A 17472-nucleotide genomic window follows, 5' to 3' on the forward strand; every position below is an offset into this window, starting at 1 on the left:
TAGGACTTTGAAAACAAGCAATATCATAGAATGACAACTGTCACAATGGGGACAGAAGGATACCATATCTGTAATCCACTGCTAGGATACGACAATGCAGGGATGTTGGGAATGTGAGTTTAATATTTTGTAAGTGTGCCACAGACATGACAGTATCAAGTGCAGGTGAGAGGGGAGGGTTTAATATTGTACAGATGTATCAGGGACATAACGTCAGAAGGTGGGATGGAGATCAACCCCTAAAAACAGTCAGGGCATGAAAATATGTGAAGCAGCTGGAAGGGGAGGTGTCAATAATTTAAACGTGCAGTGGAGAAAGTATGACAGGAGAGGACAGAAGGTTATGTTAATGCTGAACATCTTTCAATGGCTGGACAAGAAAGGGTCAGGAGGTGGGTGTGGGGTCTTTTATTAACTGAAATGCAATTAGGGCATTACAGCTTGGAGAGGGCAAGGAGGCCTTAAATTAACGTAAACATGACTGGGGAAGGAAAACCAGGGTAGGGGGAGTTCTTTACTTCAACTATGTACACTTAAAGAGTAACCCCTGAGTTAGTTTAGGGGGATGCTATACTGCTTGTGCGCCCCTTGGCTGATATATTTTTCTACACATCCCAGTCAGTGGACCTGGTTGCCACATATGCTTTAACTGTCCACTATGCCAGGACAGTAAGATATTAATTCAGCTCCTGTTACAAGGCCTGGTCCTTGGAAGATCCTGCCTATGCAGTCCTACATTCTATAATGTATTTTTGGATTATTCATGAATCCTAGAGATGGAGTTAACTTGGAAGACCACTGTCACAACACAATTGAAACTGGATAAGTCAAAACCTGTGGCGAGGTGGGGGAGTCAGCTGACAGACAGAGTCAGGGCATGACAATATGTGATGCAGCTGGAAGGGGAGGTGTCAATAATTTAAACATGTGCAGTGGAGAAAGTATGACAGGAGAGGAGAGAAGGTTATCTTTATGCTAAACATCTTTCAATGGCTGGACAACAAAGGGTCAGGAGGTGGGTGTGGGGTCTTTTATTAACTGACACGTGGGAACAAAGATGGCAAGTAATCACTGAAACAGGGTAGTAGAAATTGAATGAAGGAGGACTCAGTCAGGAACTTCTGATAGACTGATTAGTAATAGTGAAGTTCTGTATGTAGTGGTCCAAGCAGCAAGAACAGGGCAAGAATAGGCTTGAAATGGTTACAGGGAGAACAATCTTAAAAGGAGTGCATAAATGCTTTCTCCAGACATCACTGGACACTGGGGTTTAAATTAAAAAAAAAACACTGCTTAACTGCCACAATATAAGTTTAGGATCTCCGCCACTCCACATCTGAATGTAGGCTATATGTATTAAACTGATGCACTTTTTAAACAATTACAAAAATCTACCTGCTTAAAAGAAGCTATCAAACAGATGCATTCAACAACTGGTTTGAGAACCAAGTTGTGCTTTGGATGTTTATTGTTTTGGCATAAACTTTATGTACTGCAGCTAATATTTCCCTGTTAAACTGGTGGTGTGTTCTTAATGTTTCTTCTTTCTTAGTTTGAAATCTGCTCAAAGCATGATCATGTTGAATTATTAGACTAAAATTGGGAAAGGCACATGCCTTCCATTGATGTTAGAGGTATCCAGCCCCCATTAATTTGTGGCTGCTTCTGTTAAACATTGTTGGTCAAAGCATTATTTAAATCCATAAAAAGGAAGGCACAGGTTTGTAAAAGGTGCCATATACACAGCAACCATCTAAACACAATTCTTTAAGAAGCAAGCTCTAGGCAAGCTTCTAGATCTCTGCAGTGATGTCTTCTAGTGCATTTACTGTTGAGGAATTTATTGCTTCAGGAAAAGGCTTAGAGAATGTATGTGCTACATAGGAGTTGCCTCTATTCAGTGCATCTTCTGAATTTTCTGTCCTTGAGCTAAAGGCCGGGCAGGATCGAGTTCTTGCATAGTTCTGTTGAGCCACGGCATTGCTGATTGGCTCGCTTACTGTGCTTAGTGGTGACGCCCTCTGTCTCCACCTCACCAGTTGGTCCTCTTTATGTTTTATGGAGTACCATGCCAAGAAGATGAAAACGAAGCCAACAAATTTAAGGCCAGCTGCTAATCCAAAGTAGACGAATCTAAATGATGTGACATCATACTCCCAGCAGGAACCATTGACGCCACAGTCTTGCTGCCAGAGCATGCATGTGGTATCAATTACAGCCCCAAAGTAAATTGGTGTAGGAATGTAAGCTGTAATAAGAAAGAAAGAAAACATTTTTAGTTTGCTTTTTTCTCATCAAGACTTCATAAATAATAATTGGTTATCAGAGCTACTGTATAATAGTGTTCATTTTCAGATTAAGTTGGGCAACAATCATGTGTACAAAACAGCATAACATCAATCAATAAACAAATTTCTGTTTGACACAAAGTATGAGTTAATTCTTAGCTTACCTTCATTTTAGTACTTTCATAATTTCTACTTCTGCTTTACAGTGACTTATGATCCTGACACTATGTTCAGAAGTTGAACTGAATCTTAACAGGTACATCTTAACCCAGGCCAGAGTTTACTAATTTATGTAGATGCATAAAATATAACATTTAAAGTTCATGGCTCACTGTTGTAATGCAATTGGTACAAGCATTATTTTACAAACAAGTTAATAGATATTCAGTATTTTTGACAAAGGGATAGCCTTATTAAAAAGATGTTCTTGTTTGATTTTCTACTTCAACATTTCTAAGTTAGGCCCTGGGCAAATCTGAAATCAGAATCTAAACTAAAGGCAAACATAATACTGCAGTGTGTAGTAATATCACAACAGAAACCATATAAGTGCATTAAAAAATCTGTGATACAAATTTCAGGCCGTCTTATATCTACTGTTAAACTAACGATCTGATCTATTGAGTAGGAAATGTTACAGCAAACAAAATGGATGCATTCAGTCATCAGTCCTTTTACCCTCATTATTGACCTCCTGACTTCACTTTTTCATCTCACAAAGTTATATACTGAAAGGATGCTTCATGTGACAGAACACAGCGCGTACAAGCATACACATACAACTCTGGCACTCTGATGTGGAAACATTTGTCTATGACTGTGACTGACTATGATTTTTTAGTAATCTAAACAATCTTTAAAATTCAAATAGCCAATCGAACAGTTGAGTCACAACAGTGTGTTTGTTGATATAAAAAATATGCAACAAATATTTTTATGTTACAGATGCTCTTCAGTGCACTTTAAGTATAGATGGCCAGGGGTCTATATCAGCTTATCAAAAGCTGATAACATTGAATGCTAATTGATCGACCACAAAAGGTTGAACAACCAAAATAGCGAAGACACGGAACAGCAATTTTTCTCCCAGGGAAAAAAAAAATCATTGTTCCGCACCCCCCATACTTAAATATACCAACTTCGAGATTGCACCACAGTGGAGGAAATGTCAAACTCCCAACAACGGCCCAGCAATTTTTTTCCTGGGAAAAAAATCGCTGTTCCGTGACTTCGCTATTTTGGTTGTTTGACCTTTATAGGTCGATCAACTAGCATTCGATGTTATCAGCTTTCGATAAGCTGAAATAGACCCATGGCCGGGTCCCACAGGTAACTCAATTACTCATCATGCCACCTATTTTTAAATCTTTAAGGGCCTGGTCAGAGCCCCCTCTTTATTTTCAGCTTTTTTTTTCTGTTTAGTCTAAAGTTTTTTAAATTTTTCTCAAGCTGTAGACAGTCAGATCCCGACCACATAAGCCTATTACTGCCTCACATACCTGTTACCCTTTAATCCTCCATCATTCCCTTGTGAATAGCACAAAGCAGAAGAACTCTACCACTCTATTCAAAAGCCCTGATGTGTTGTGGTGTGTTAAGTGCTGGATGTGAGTTTCATGGCAGCACTTTAGTAATCACATCCTAAGTGTTTCACCTTAGGTGAAAAGGAGCCCTAGGTCAAGAGGTCAAGAGCACAGCTGTGCTCACTCCGTTTTGCATTCCATAGCATAGCACTACTGGTACTGTCATTATACGTTGTTTACCTTCTCACTGCCCCATTCTCTATCTTGTTTGCTCTCAAGCAGACTGCATTCAGTGCTATAAACAGAGGCTCACAATTGTATTTCCAAATTTTCTACTTCATAAAAACGTGAAGTCACCATATTACATAATGCAGCATTACAGTGTATGCATTTAATATAAAAGTGCAGTCGTCAAATTGTACTCTATTACATAATGTAACATTATAATTCACACAATTAATATAAAACATGGTGATTAAATCATAAAGTAATGCAGTAGTTAAAATGCAAATATCAATGCAATCATACTGGACCCAGTTTCATTCAACACATGCTTACTACCTCGATTCTTTCTCCTGCAACTATAATTTAGCCCCAACACACACAACCTATTGTCCTGCATGAAACATACCTCTACCCCAAAGGACATTAAACTCTAAAAAATGACTCCTATTCTCCACCTCATTCACATTGATAGAAACATCATTTGCTGCCTCAGAAATTCAGAATTTCCTGGGATGTAAACTATCCAATTTAACAGTTTTATATTTTTGTACATGTTTCTGTTTAGCATTTTATTCTACCAAATAATTATTCCAATGGGAAAGTATTTTTTTATTTTGCTCTATTAATGTTCTAAAGCAGTTTAAACACATTTTAATAACCAATGCCCCATTCAGTATATCTATAATGATGACAGGGATTATCTCAGTGACCATGTAAATTATGCACCTTTTTGCTTTTGGAAATTCCATAACATGCAGCCCGCAAAATTAAAAAAATTAAATGGAGTAATAAGGGCAAAATAAAGGTCTCTTAAAAGTCTGAATCAGCTGCAGATGGCACAGTTATGAAGTGTGTGTGTGTGTGTGTGTGTGTGTGTGTGTGTGTGTGTGTGTGTGTGTGTGTGTGTGTGTGTGTGTGTGTGTGTGTGTGTGTGTGTGTGTGTGTGAGTGAGATGTAGCCCATACATTACCCTGCTGTGTTATTCTGTGCTGGAATTTTAGTAAATGTTTATCTTAACCACTTCAGCAGCAGGTTCACTCAGTCCTGACCTGCACTGATGCAAGCTGGCTAAACAAAATGCAACATCAATATTCTGTTCCACCACTGTAGAGATCTTCACTGGTGGCTAGTGCCTGTTCTGCTCCTACTTTTCACATAAAATAATGATTTTATGTTTAAGACAAGATTGTAACAAATACAGTGTCATAGTCAATGTTACCCTTCCTGGTGTGTGGAAGTGACTGGCATAACTTAGTGATGTCCACTTGAGGTGGAAGCTTTCCTCTCTTAGCTTTTGCATATTGCAGCTGCACTTTAATACACTCACAAATAAATATAAATGATGCAAATATACCCATTTCCTCATAACAAAAACATCCACTGTTAAAAGGAGAAATGGGTTTATCCACAGCAGCATCGAGAAAGCCCATCAAAAAATAGGTACCCTTCACAGAGTAAAGAAATTCTTTATAAAGTCTGCCAAGGTAACTCTAGCTACCATTTAACTTTTACCCTCTCTCCTATATGGTGCCCCTATCACAAACAACCTACAAGCCTCAATTAGTTTTAAGCTTGAACAATGCTACAACAAACTTGCCAGATTTGTTTGCAAAAACCTTACCAGATCCACCACACAGCACTAAAACCATTTAACTGACTTGAACTTTCTCACTAACTTTCTTAAGCTCATCTTAACCCACAGAATCATCTATACCCCATCTGCCTGCCCAGCAATTAGCCTCATATTTTAACCTTTGGTTAAAATGATAAACAACTGCTTACCATCTACAAAACCACAAAGGGTGGCTGGGGTCAGTCCCTATTCCAAAATGGTAGCTACAACTTGGAATAAAATTCTTGTATCAATCAGATCTATCTTACACCTTCATCTTATCAAACAATTACTAAAAAAACATGCTCTCTGCCTCCTGGTTTTGTCCCTGCTCCTTATCTGGGCTTCTCTTAACATCCTTCATTCACCTTTTTATACCTCCCTTTAAAGCACTAAATCACTTAACCTGTTTATGCCCATGTAATACTTCATTTTATTGTAGTACTTAAACTAATATACCTACTTCTAATTAACACAATCAAATTACTATTCCATCACTACCTCTCTATTAATACTTAAACTTGCTTATACCCTCTAATACCTCATTCTATTTCTTAAATTATTCCTACCTATCTGATACAACAGTCGTCTGTCTGTAAATTTTCAATACAATGCTCGTATATTAATGTTTGTGAACATCAATAAAAAAATTTTATAGCAAGTATTATGCTATTATAATATTATAAAATATATTATTGTAAATACTGATTGCTTTACATTGCTACCTTAGTGCTTTGCTCCCCCAGCCTCCACTGAAAAAGGGCACCTGTGCCCAGTCATACTTTCCTGGTAAATAAATGTCAATTAATAAATAAATATAGGTCAAAGCAGGCATGTGAGCAATGTAGGAAAATAGGGGAATTTTATGAAGAAAATAACTAAACCCCGTGCTTTTCTGGCAGCTTCTTGCAGTTTCACCTGGGATCTGCAGTCTTACAAGGCCAGAACTACAGGAACACTTTGCCAAGCTTTGACTTTTGATTCCAAATTATCTTTAAGTGGTACACTATGTTCTCAGAGGGTTAAGGGGGAAATTTGTTGAAGCTTATGTAGTTAAAATAACAATTTTGATTAGTGAAAGTTTCCACAGTATTAAGAAACAAACTTAAACCAGCTACCTTATTTAAATGTTACTGCTCAACTAGATGACATGCCGACATCAGGGTCAAATGACACATTAACAGAGACAGTTATGTTATTAAAACAGAAGGACTGCAGAACCTGTGGCAATCTGACTCAGACTCCTTCTAATGTAACACTTCTGTGCTACTTCCAAAAGCAACCCTGAACTCAATTTCAGAAAACATCTGTAAGTCCAAACATCTCATTTGAACAATAAACCTATTTTTAAATAAAACCTCTGCAGTTCACAGTAATGTTGAGCTCCCGTTACTGAGAAACAAGAAGATTCATAGAGTAACACATTTCAAAGAATGCTTTGGAGTTTATTAAAACAGTGGGGCAATGGAGTCTTGGTGGTGGGGGCTTGTAGCACACACACACAAACACACACATACGCGCACATGCACGTGCACACACACACACACACACACACACACACACACACACACACACACACACACACACACGCATGCACGCGCACACACACACACACACACACACACACACACACACACACACGCGCACACACACTGCAGTCTAAGTCAAAGTGTACTACTCGTATGCTCAATGACTACATGACATGCACCATATCAAGGAAATGAGTATCTAGCTCTGATGATGGAGGAAAGGGACAGCTGATGACAAACATAACACCACACAAGTAACCTGTTTTACTGTACATGCACCCCAGAAATCATTCAGAAGAAAGTAGGATCAAAGGATGGGTATTCTCAGTTTTAAAATGGGATGTCTGAAAAAATTGGGACACTTCAGAGCACTTGTGACTGGTAGTACTGTAAGACTTTTTCCAGCTGAACTCTATATTAGTACACTTTGTGATGTATGTATACTCAACAGCAAGTTAGCAACCCCACTAAAAGAGGAAAATTCTCTTAATTAAAATGTTAAAGAAGTGAACTGTATAACAATTACACCAACAGGCATGCTCTCTCCAATTCAGCAACACAGTTAACAAATTCAAACTTGTACTATCTGAAACCCCAACATTCTCTTAAATCACTTAGTTTACTAATACCAGTCTGATGAAAGCATATGAGTACTCTACAAGACATTTATATGAAGGATTAATATGTTTTTAATATTTTTATGTAGCTTTTTATCAGTGGACTGAAAATGATGAAACATGAATGAACCCTATGTTAGTAAAACTAGAAGAGGTTATAAATGTTTTGTGCATGCCTGCCAATCATTTATGTCTTGAGAATAAGTCCAGAGTAACAGGTTCACCTCTTGTCATCCAAAGCATTTCAGTTTTCTGCTTGCTCTTTACTTCCTAAATTTCTGTGTTTGTCTCTGTTCAGCCTTTTGTTAAATTAGTGGAAGTGAGGAAAAAACAGACAATGCCTCTTATGCTGATCTAGTTCCACATAACGCAGTCATACTGCTCTGAAGATCATACCTATTTAAAGACATGGGCCAGTATACAGTAATTTTGTTGAGGGGGGGGTGGTGCATGCAGACACTAGCAGATAAATTTTGTTACACTATCTCCTGCTGCCATTTGTTGCTAGAGTGTGGGATTGTTGCCTTCTATAACAACTGAAAAAAAAAAAACACAATGGTGAGGAACTTTGTCATTAAAAGACTACTACTCGAGGATTGCCCTGCCTATACCAATCCCTAAAAAAGAAAGAAAGAAGAAAATGTGTCCCCAACAGCACTGTGCCCTAGAAAACTATGCTTATACACAGCTACAGTCGAGCTAATTTAATTTAGCCTAACTTCTACTTGTTTTTGCCTCCAATGCTTTATTGCCTTCTTTTAAATTTCATTCTGAGTTTGTTTCCTTCTGCATGGCTACAGTGACCAGTGGCCTGTGCAGAAATTGCTACCATTCCCTAGGCTAATCCTGTGTCCTTCTCTGTGATTAGTCATCCAACATTTATTTTTCATGCAGTTTAGCAAAAGACTATACTAGATTTGGACTGGAGAGTATTTTTCTAAAAGATCCTTCACACATTTTACACTGATCACCTTTTCTCTCTGTCTTGCTTCTCTCAGTGGCAGCTTTGCAGTGTTATTCCAGCATGATCTGAATCATCAGAACCCCCTGTAAGAGGCCAGTAAATGTGTGCTTCCTACCCATTGTTTCCACTAACAAACACCATACCCATCTGTCAGAAACTCCTTGTTTTTTCACTCATCCATCTCCTAATCATAATTTCATCACTTCTCTTTCATGGGTGTCTTCATCTTGTGAACATCTTACCATGTCTCTGTATATTTTTCTGCCTTGCTTGTCCATACATACCCAAGGTTCTTCTGAGCATCCCCGGTATAAAACTGTATTCCTGTTACCTGACCAGCTACTCCCTTGTCAATGAGATATTAATGCACATATCTGTCCAGTCTTTCACTATCAAGCTGTCCTTCTCATTTGATATTTCACAGCAACTGACAGATGCAGGGACATTTGGCACAACTGGGGTAATGCCAGAGACCAGCTTTGTTCTTCTCCTTTATCTTCATTCCTTGCTTCACTGTCAGGTATGTGAACTCATCTTTCAGGCATTCTTTTCAGTCATGACCAAGACTACTAGAACATGGCTAAATGCACATATGGACAATTTAGGATAACCTGTGAACCATTTTGTTTCTTGGTTATGTAGGAGGAAACCAGAGTACCCAAAGAAACCTGAAGCAGACATGGATAAGCTATATATATATATATATATATATATATATATATATATATATATATATATACATATATATATATATATATAAAACAATAACTAAACTCATAATCAGGCTACAACATAGACTGAATATTGTTCAGTGATCACAAATCCTTTCCTGCCTCATTTGGAAGGAAAGCCTTATAAGTGTCAAATTTCTGAATGAACCATCAACACATCATCAACTGCATTATTATTTGAATGTATCTTCTATAAGACATATGTGCTAACTTGCTTTGTTTGAAAATATACTATTTAATAGCTCTGATGCCACAGAGTCTGCACAGTGGAAAGGCATATCAAGGTCAAACTAGTGACAGGGAACTGATTAGCTAATCTCAAGGAAACTGAATGGTTCATGGTCAGTTTGTCTCTGTTGTAGAGCAGGAGGCATAACCATGGAATCCAATGCTGCTTGGCAGCTGAAGTGCTTTTTCAGATGTTCATAGGTTCATACTAAAGCTTACGGCAAAGAAGACCATCAAGCTCAGAATATCACTGAGTCCAGTGATAGACCAACAGTCTCCATTAATCAGTAGGTTCTCACTACATATTCTAGGTGAAAATATGTGATCACTCAATCACCCATTCAGCCATCCAGACTGGTTTAAATGTTGCCTGGGAAGTACTCTGCTTGATATGTAAGGAGAACCTATCCTAGAAATAGAGAAAATGCTGAGTTAGGTACCACTTGTGCCATCTCACCGGAGAGCTGACAGAACAGGATAGGCTGAGTTCTGCAGAGATGTGTTTGCTTTACCACTGGCTCTAGTCAAGGAGTTCAAAAGTGACAGTTTGTTCATAGCAGAAGCCTGTACAGCACTGGGTAGGGAGACACAGTGTGAGGAGATACCACAAAGGAGAAGTTATGTACGGAAGGATTTTGTAACCAAAGTTCCTGATAACTGTGTCAGATTTATGTGGAATGTTATCTACATGATATGTAACAGTTATGTTAGATTTACCAAATGAGACCCCGCTTTATTTCATGGCAGTGAGAGAAAGGGTTTTATTAATGCACAAAGCATTTGCTTGGTCCAGCCCTTCTTGGAGAATTTGACTATTAGAATGGGATCTGATACCTGTCTCAGGCTTACAATCATCAGCAAATGTAGATAGCCATACTCTTTTGATATCAGTCTTCAAGTTAGGAAAATGTAAAACAAAGAGGACAGAGCCCTGTGGGATATCTGTGACATTTTTATGTCTAGTGCAAACACCCCCAGCCTTAATGGTATGGGTTCTATTAGACAGCCAAGTACCTATTCAGCAAACTATGTCAGGGTTAATGTTCAAGTCTGAGACTTTATCAACAATCCCAACATGGGGGATAGGATCAAAGGTTTTGCAAGGTCTGGATAGGAAGTGTTGACTGTATGCTCCTCATTATGGTCTCAGTAACCCTTTCAAAGAGCTCAATAAGGTTGAAAAGGCATAATCTGCCTTTTACAAAGCTAAACTGATGAGCATCTATGGATTTAATGTAACCTCTACCATTGTTTCTTAGCTGGATGTTTTAGACAAATGCTTAAAGCAGGGTCATGTTGACATGGTTGCATGTCCTGAGGTGATGGGACAAAACAAATGCCAAGTGAAAAAAGCATCCCTGCCACTGTGGCTGCCTTTGGGTATTCACCTCCCAGTGCTCACCCTTGAGGGAATAAACCAACATCAGTTGTCACTGGCTGATCCCTCTCAGGTTTGAGGTCACCGAGCGGAAGAGTGCTTTTTGTTTGTTTTTCTGACACATGAGCCTAAAATCTTTCTTTATTCTGTGTGTTTTTTTCTTTTCTTTGTTTATTTTTTTCCTTAGGGGGGAAGATCTGCTTACAGTATATGACTACTTGCATAGGGGTAAGATTTAAATGCTAAGGTAATTAATTTGAGAAAGCCATATGTTACAACAGATAAATAGTCAGAATTTAAAAGATTGCTAAACTTTGTGCTACTGGGAACATCTTTGTAAGGAGGGTTCAGAAGTATCCTATGAGGACTCTGGCAGTTTCTATAATATACCTTCATGGATGATGACCGTATACACTAAATTTATGGCTAAGTTCAATAGTACTAACTCAAGCAAAGTTAAAAAAGTAGATTAACTACACTAGGTCACTTGGGTTGTAGAGTCTGGAAACACTGGTGCTAGGCTAAAAGATGAAATAAGTACCTTATGCAAAAAACTGGTTTCCTCACAGGGCAGAACAGTGGACAAGTGCAGATATATGTGGGAGAGGGAATTAAATCTTCAAACAGACAAAGAATTATAGTCTAAAATATTGGTCACCCCCTAGATATGCAACTTGTTAGCTGATACAAGTTGATAGCTGACCTCATGTTGTCTTGGTCATAGTTACAGTTTTATTTTTCTCTCTCTCTCCTGGGGCTGACTGAGGACTATGTTGTGTTTACAGCAAGATTCCAGTTCAGTTCATTGTTTCCAATGGCAGTACTTACTGAAAGCTAAGGTCCTAAGTAAAGAGAGGGCATAATAGTTTTATACAATAAACATCTTATCATTCTGGTTTTATACAGGTCTGTGCTTCAGTTACAGATGAAGTGGACAATAAGGAACTCAGTGTATGTGGTACATCCCTACTTAAAGGCCTTTGACATGTTACAGAGAAGGCTTGTGGAAAGAATGTTTGACATGGGATGGGTCTAAGTTATACAGAAGGACTGTGGATGATTGATTAGAGATGTGCTCAAAATTATATGATAAACAGTTAAGTGGTTGACAGAAAACAAGAGACATTAATTAAGGGTACATTTTCTAGGAAGAAACAGGGATCAGTAGCTATGCCTAGATGGTACATCTGTATTCAGTATATAAAGGGGAGTGGTGGTCATGGTTAATGCATTGCTGACACCCCCAAACATGATGTGGTTGTTAAGGATCAAACAGCCCAACTTCAGTCAGACAGAAAAGCCAGCGCAAGAGACAAATAATTGAAAGCTAAGATGTAATGTAATAGTATAAAGTTATAAACTTTGATGGTGGTAGAGTCAACAAAGAACATATACACTCTGGGTGTGGAGCTAGAGAAGGCACAGAAGGAAAGATTTGGGGCATCTTAACATGTCTCAGAATGTGAACAAACTCATATGAAGTTCAAGCAGAAGACTTACTGTATGGTGTAAGGGCAGGATTCAAAGGAAGCTGATGGGCTGGATTCAAGGGGAAGCTGATGGGCAGGATTCAAAGGAAGCTGGTGGGCAAGATTCAAGGGAAGCTGGTGGGCATGATTCAAGGGAAGATTGTGGGCAGAATTCAAGGGAAGCCGGTGGGTATGATTCAAGGGAAGATTGTGGGCAGGATTGAAAGGAAGCTGATGGGCTGGATTCAAGGGAAGCTGATGGGCAGGGTTCAAGGGAAGCTGGTGGGCAAGATTTAAGGGAAGATGGTGGGCAGGATTCAAGAGAAGCTGATGGGCTGGATTCAAATGAAGTTGATGGGCTGGATTCAAGAGAAGCGGATATTTTCCCACTGCTTCAGGCACTAATAAAACCACACTTTTGTGCAGTTTAACTGGCCTCAAAGATTCAAAGGCAACCTGGGATGACATGTTCGACAAGCCACGATGCTTCGCTAGGGACGGCTTGCACCTGTCACCCCTGGGCTTTCGGATATTGGCAAAGGCTCTTGCTACCCCCATAGTGCCTTTTTTAGGCAAGGCTCAAAAGACAAACCCACCTCCATAGGTATCACAAGGGATAAGAAACTAAGAGTAATGCTACTCAATGCCAGAAGTCTAAACCTCAAGATGCATGCACTCAAAACTCTCCTTAGCATGGAGAACATCGATATCTGTGCAGTAACAGAAACCTGGTTCAAGGCTCCCAAGAGCACCCCAGCACTACCAGGTTATACCTCATACCATGCTTTTCGGCCCCAAAACTTGGACCGACCCACAAAAGGAGGGGGAGTATCAATATTCATCAAAGATACCCACACCTCCAGGTTGGTGGCACAGCACGAAGCATCAGACACTATCCATGTGCAACTAACAGTGGGTAAAACTGCCTTCCAGTTTATAGCCTGCTACAGACCACCCTCCCTACCCAGGAACCCCACTTGGCCTTCCTGAGAACACTGGAAAATATGAAGGTCTCTCCAAACACCATTATATTGGGCGACTTCAACTACCCAAACATAGACTGGGAGCATTACTCTAGCTCCAACACCCTAGCCCAAAGGTTCCTAGAATTTATAAACTCAAATGCTATGGAACAACTTGTTACCACTCCCACAAGAGGGGAAAACATACTGGACCTGATCATCACCAACATGGGGACTCTATGCTCCAGACCAGAAGTGTATCCCTCACTGGTAAGATCAGACCATAAACTAATCTCACGGGATATTCACATCCTGACACCACCCCCTGCCCAGAAAACCACAGTGAAAAACTTCTCTAAAGCAAATTTCACACTCCTCAAAACCGAGGTGGAATCCTTCAAAGCCCCCGGGCCTGTGGAAAATATGGCCCAGACCACAGAATCCTTTATAAACGCATTCTATGAACACCTTCAGGAATGCATGGATCATGCGATCCCAAATAAAACCAAGACCCAATCCTCCAAAGGCAGACGTCCTGTCTGGTGGACCCCAGCCATAAACAAACTATACAATAGAAGGAGGAAGCTACTAAATGATAGAGCAAAATTCCAAAAAGGGAAGGCATCTCTGATCAGTATTAGCAAAAAACTACTGGCACTCATAAAATCGTCTAAGGCCAGCTTCGAGAGACAAATTGCACAGGACACTAAGGATAATCACAAGGCTTTCTTTAATTATGTTAGGAACCTGGGTGGTAATTCCCAGATATGCTCAGAATTAGTCCAAAATGACAAAAAATACACTGGACCCACAGACATTGCCAACATCCTAGCTGACAGGTTCAGCGCAAACTTCTCCCCCCCTCCCCACCAAAAGGGCAAATATCTATCCCAGCAGAGTGCTGCCCCCCTGACATCTCAGATGCTCAGGTAAGTGCTGCCCTCTCCAAAGCAAAAAACACAGCATCAGTGGGACCAGACGGTGTCCCGGGCTGCATCCTACATGAACTCCAAGAAGAGCTAAACCCAAACATAAAACTACTGTTTAATCTCAGCCTTACTACAGGATATGTACCCAAAGAGTGGCGTACAGCAACTGTGGTCCCTCTCCACAAAGGTGGTGCCTCAATGGATCCTGGAAACTATCGCCCCATAAGCCTGACTAGCGGGGTCTGCAAAGCTATGGAAAGGATCATCATGGACCTCATAAATAAAGATATTGGGGACCTACAGACACTGGATCCTACCCAGTCCGGCTTTGTTAAGGGCAGATCCTGCCTCTTAAACCTGGTTGATTTCTTTGAAACAGTCACCAAGGCCATTGACGAGGAGAAGGTGGTCCACACAGCCTACCTGGACCTTGCAAAAGCCTTCGGTACAATACCCCACTCGGGCATTATAGATAAGCTCACCAGCTTAAATATAAACCCCTATGTCACTAGATGGGTTGCAAACTGGCTCAAGGACAGAACCCACATGGTTAGAATTGCTGGAGCCATGTCAGACTCCAAACCAGTTACAAGTGGCACCCCACAAGGCTCAGTCCTGGGACCTCTCTTGTTCGGTATATATTTCTCGGAGGTACAGGCCAACACGGAAGGACTGTGGTTGACCAAGTTCACAGATGACTGCAAACTGGGCGCCATAATCGACTCTCCAGCCGACACAAGCATCCTCCAAAAGGGCCTCATAGAAACAGACAACTGGTGCCAGAGCCATGGCCTCAAGCTAAACGCCAAAAGTGTATAGTCATCCCCTTTGGCAAAAACAAAGTGCCCACAAATTACCACATAGGTGGTAATCCATTAAGTACAGAAGAAGTAATTAGGGACCTGGGGACCCAAGTTGATAGCAATCTCTCATTTGACAACCACATGGCCAAAGTGGTTAGAAAAACATTTTATATAGCCCACCTAATCATGAAGGGATTCACATCTAGATCAGGGGAGGTCATCGTGCCTCTTTACTCATCCCTCATCAGGCCCATAATTGAGTACAATGCCCCTTTTGGGATGTACCTTACCACACACCTGCAGCAACTGGAAAGACCCCAAAAGTACCTCACCAAGAGGATCAAAGGGCTCAAACAGATGCCATATGCTGCCTGGTTAAAGAAACTCCAGCTCTACTCAGTGGCATACCGCCTGTTCAGAGGCGATCTTTGCCTGACGTATAAAGCCATGTCCAACCTGGAATTAATGGACATGCTGCACCTCAGAAAATCCAAATCCCATCGAGCTACACGCTCGACAGACTTGAACCTCAGCACCAAAATAAATAGGACATGCTGGAGGGACAGATACATAACCCAGAGGCTCCCTTCACTCTGGAATAAAATCCAAGTCCAGGTTAGGCAGAGTCCCTCATTGACTCTCTTCAAGAGGAATCTTGATGAGTGGATGGGAGATCGTAGGTTTACCCCGGGTATCACTTCTGTGTCACTGTTAGACAGAGGCACAGTATACTAACCTCACAAAAGGGCATAGCAAAATTAATTTAAAATGGGTGGCGAAAGCCAAACACATTCTGGCTAGGCTTATAAATGCCCTAGGGCAGATAGCCTAGTATGAACCTATGAACCTATGAACCTCATAAAATATGTGAATAAGTGGGTGACATAGATGATTAGGGGAAATTAAAAGAAATAAAATACTACAAAAGGCTGAAGGCAGATGGCAAGCACATTTAGGATGAAATAGGAAGAATGGAAACCTAATATATATTCATAGTATCATCTTGGATCAAACTAGTGTGAGACAAAGACTTACAAAGAAAGAGTAGGGCACTGAAGAAAAAATATAAGTCACTGATAAATGGTATAAGATTCAAACCTGACTTAAGAAGTTGTTTTACTGAGAAGGTAGTAGGGTTCTGGAAACAAAAGCCAGACAAAGTGTTGGAGTACGTCAACATATGGATGTAAGACAGTTTGATGTGAAAAACAGAGAAGACAGGAGCAGCAAGATACAGTGACAGCCTCTATGACAAGTATAAATGGGGTGAGGCACGCCTACTTCTTTTCTCATGATGGTAATCCTTTATTTATGTTTTTCCATGAAAATCTAAGAGGGGGAGTATGGCTTTCTAAAAGATGGTTATGACAGTGTATGCTTGTAACTGTTGTTCTGGCAGATTACAGACGTGAGACTGGAGAACTACAACAGGTTCTGGCTTATGTTCAACATATGTTGAACATATACTGTACATATCTGTAAGTGTGTGTATGTGTGTGCTTCGGCATGTGTCTTCTGATCTAATCACATTTCATCAAAAAGAAAAACACTGACACAACTGAATGATGTGTAAGGCTATCGAAAATTACTGATGCAGCGGTATGAATCATAGAAATGACAATGCAAACTAATGTTGATCAGTATTTTTGCTTTTCTAACTTTACTATGTTGTACCTCTAACTCTAGAAACTTCTGTTTGTGCACCAGCAGTGATTCAGTGCGTGAGGAGCTTTCTCTTTTCTCCATAACTGCTAATGTATAATTAGTGTATTTAAGTAAAGAGGTGTGAGGGCAATGCCCACCAAATGTTGGGTACAGTGTGTGTGTGTGTGTGTGTGTGTGTGTGTATGTGTGTGTGTGTGTGTATGTGTGTGTGTATGTGTGCATGTGCGTGCATGCGTTTATAATACCTGAGGCAAAGCAATACTGTACTACACACCACTGTTATAGTAGGTATACATGGGTAAGGAATTGTGTAATACATACAGTGTACGCAATAACTTTCATGCTTATGTATTGTGTCTTAGATAAAAGATATTCACTTAACAGTGCATGATACACTTTGAGGGACGAGACCTTAACAGTAAAAGAAAAAGGATACAGTCTTTTCAAAATGCAACAGATCCTGACCTGTGCATTTCAAATGTTCCCTTTTTTTGACAAGTTTCATCCATGTTTGTAATGTACAAAATGTAGGGTTAACATTCACAAGCC

At 40.0% G+C, this 17472-nt stretch overlaps 1 protein-coding gene across 1 annotated transcript in view; it reads right to left on the minus strand.

Annotated features, from left to right (window-relative positions):
* Positions 1-1793: 1793 nt before the first annotated feature.
* The window catches only part of LOC122797740 (solute carrier organic anion transporter family member 5A1-like), a 192096-nt gene continuing 176417 nt past the window's right edge, over positions 1794-17472 (minus strand). The window contains exon 4 of the mRNA XM_044066264.1: positions 1794-2248. Coding sequence (XP_043922199.1) covers positions 1794-2248 — 455 coding nt within the window. The remainder of the gene's footprint in view (positions 2249-17472) is intronic.

Source organism: Protopterus annectens, chromosome 3.part1, assembly GCF_019279795.1.
Source record: "Protopterus annectens isolate FY-2018-M chromosome 3.part1, PAN1.0, whole genome shotgun sequence".
NCBI lineage: Eukaryota > Metazoa > Chordata > Ceratodontiformes > Protopteridae > Protopterus > Protopterus annectens.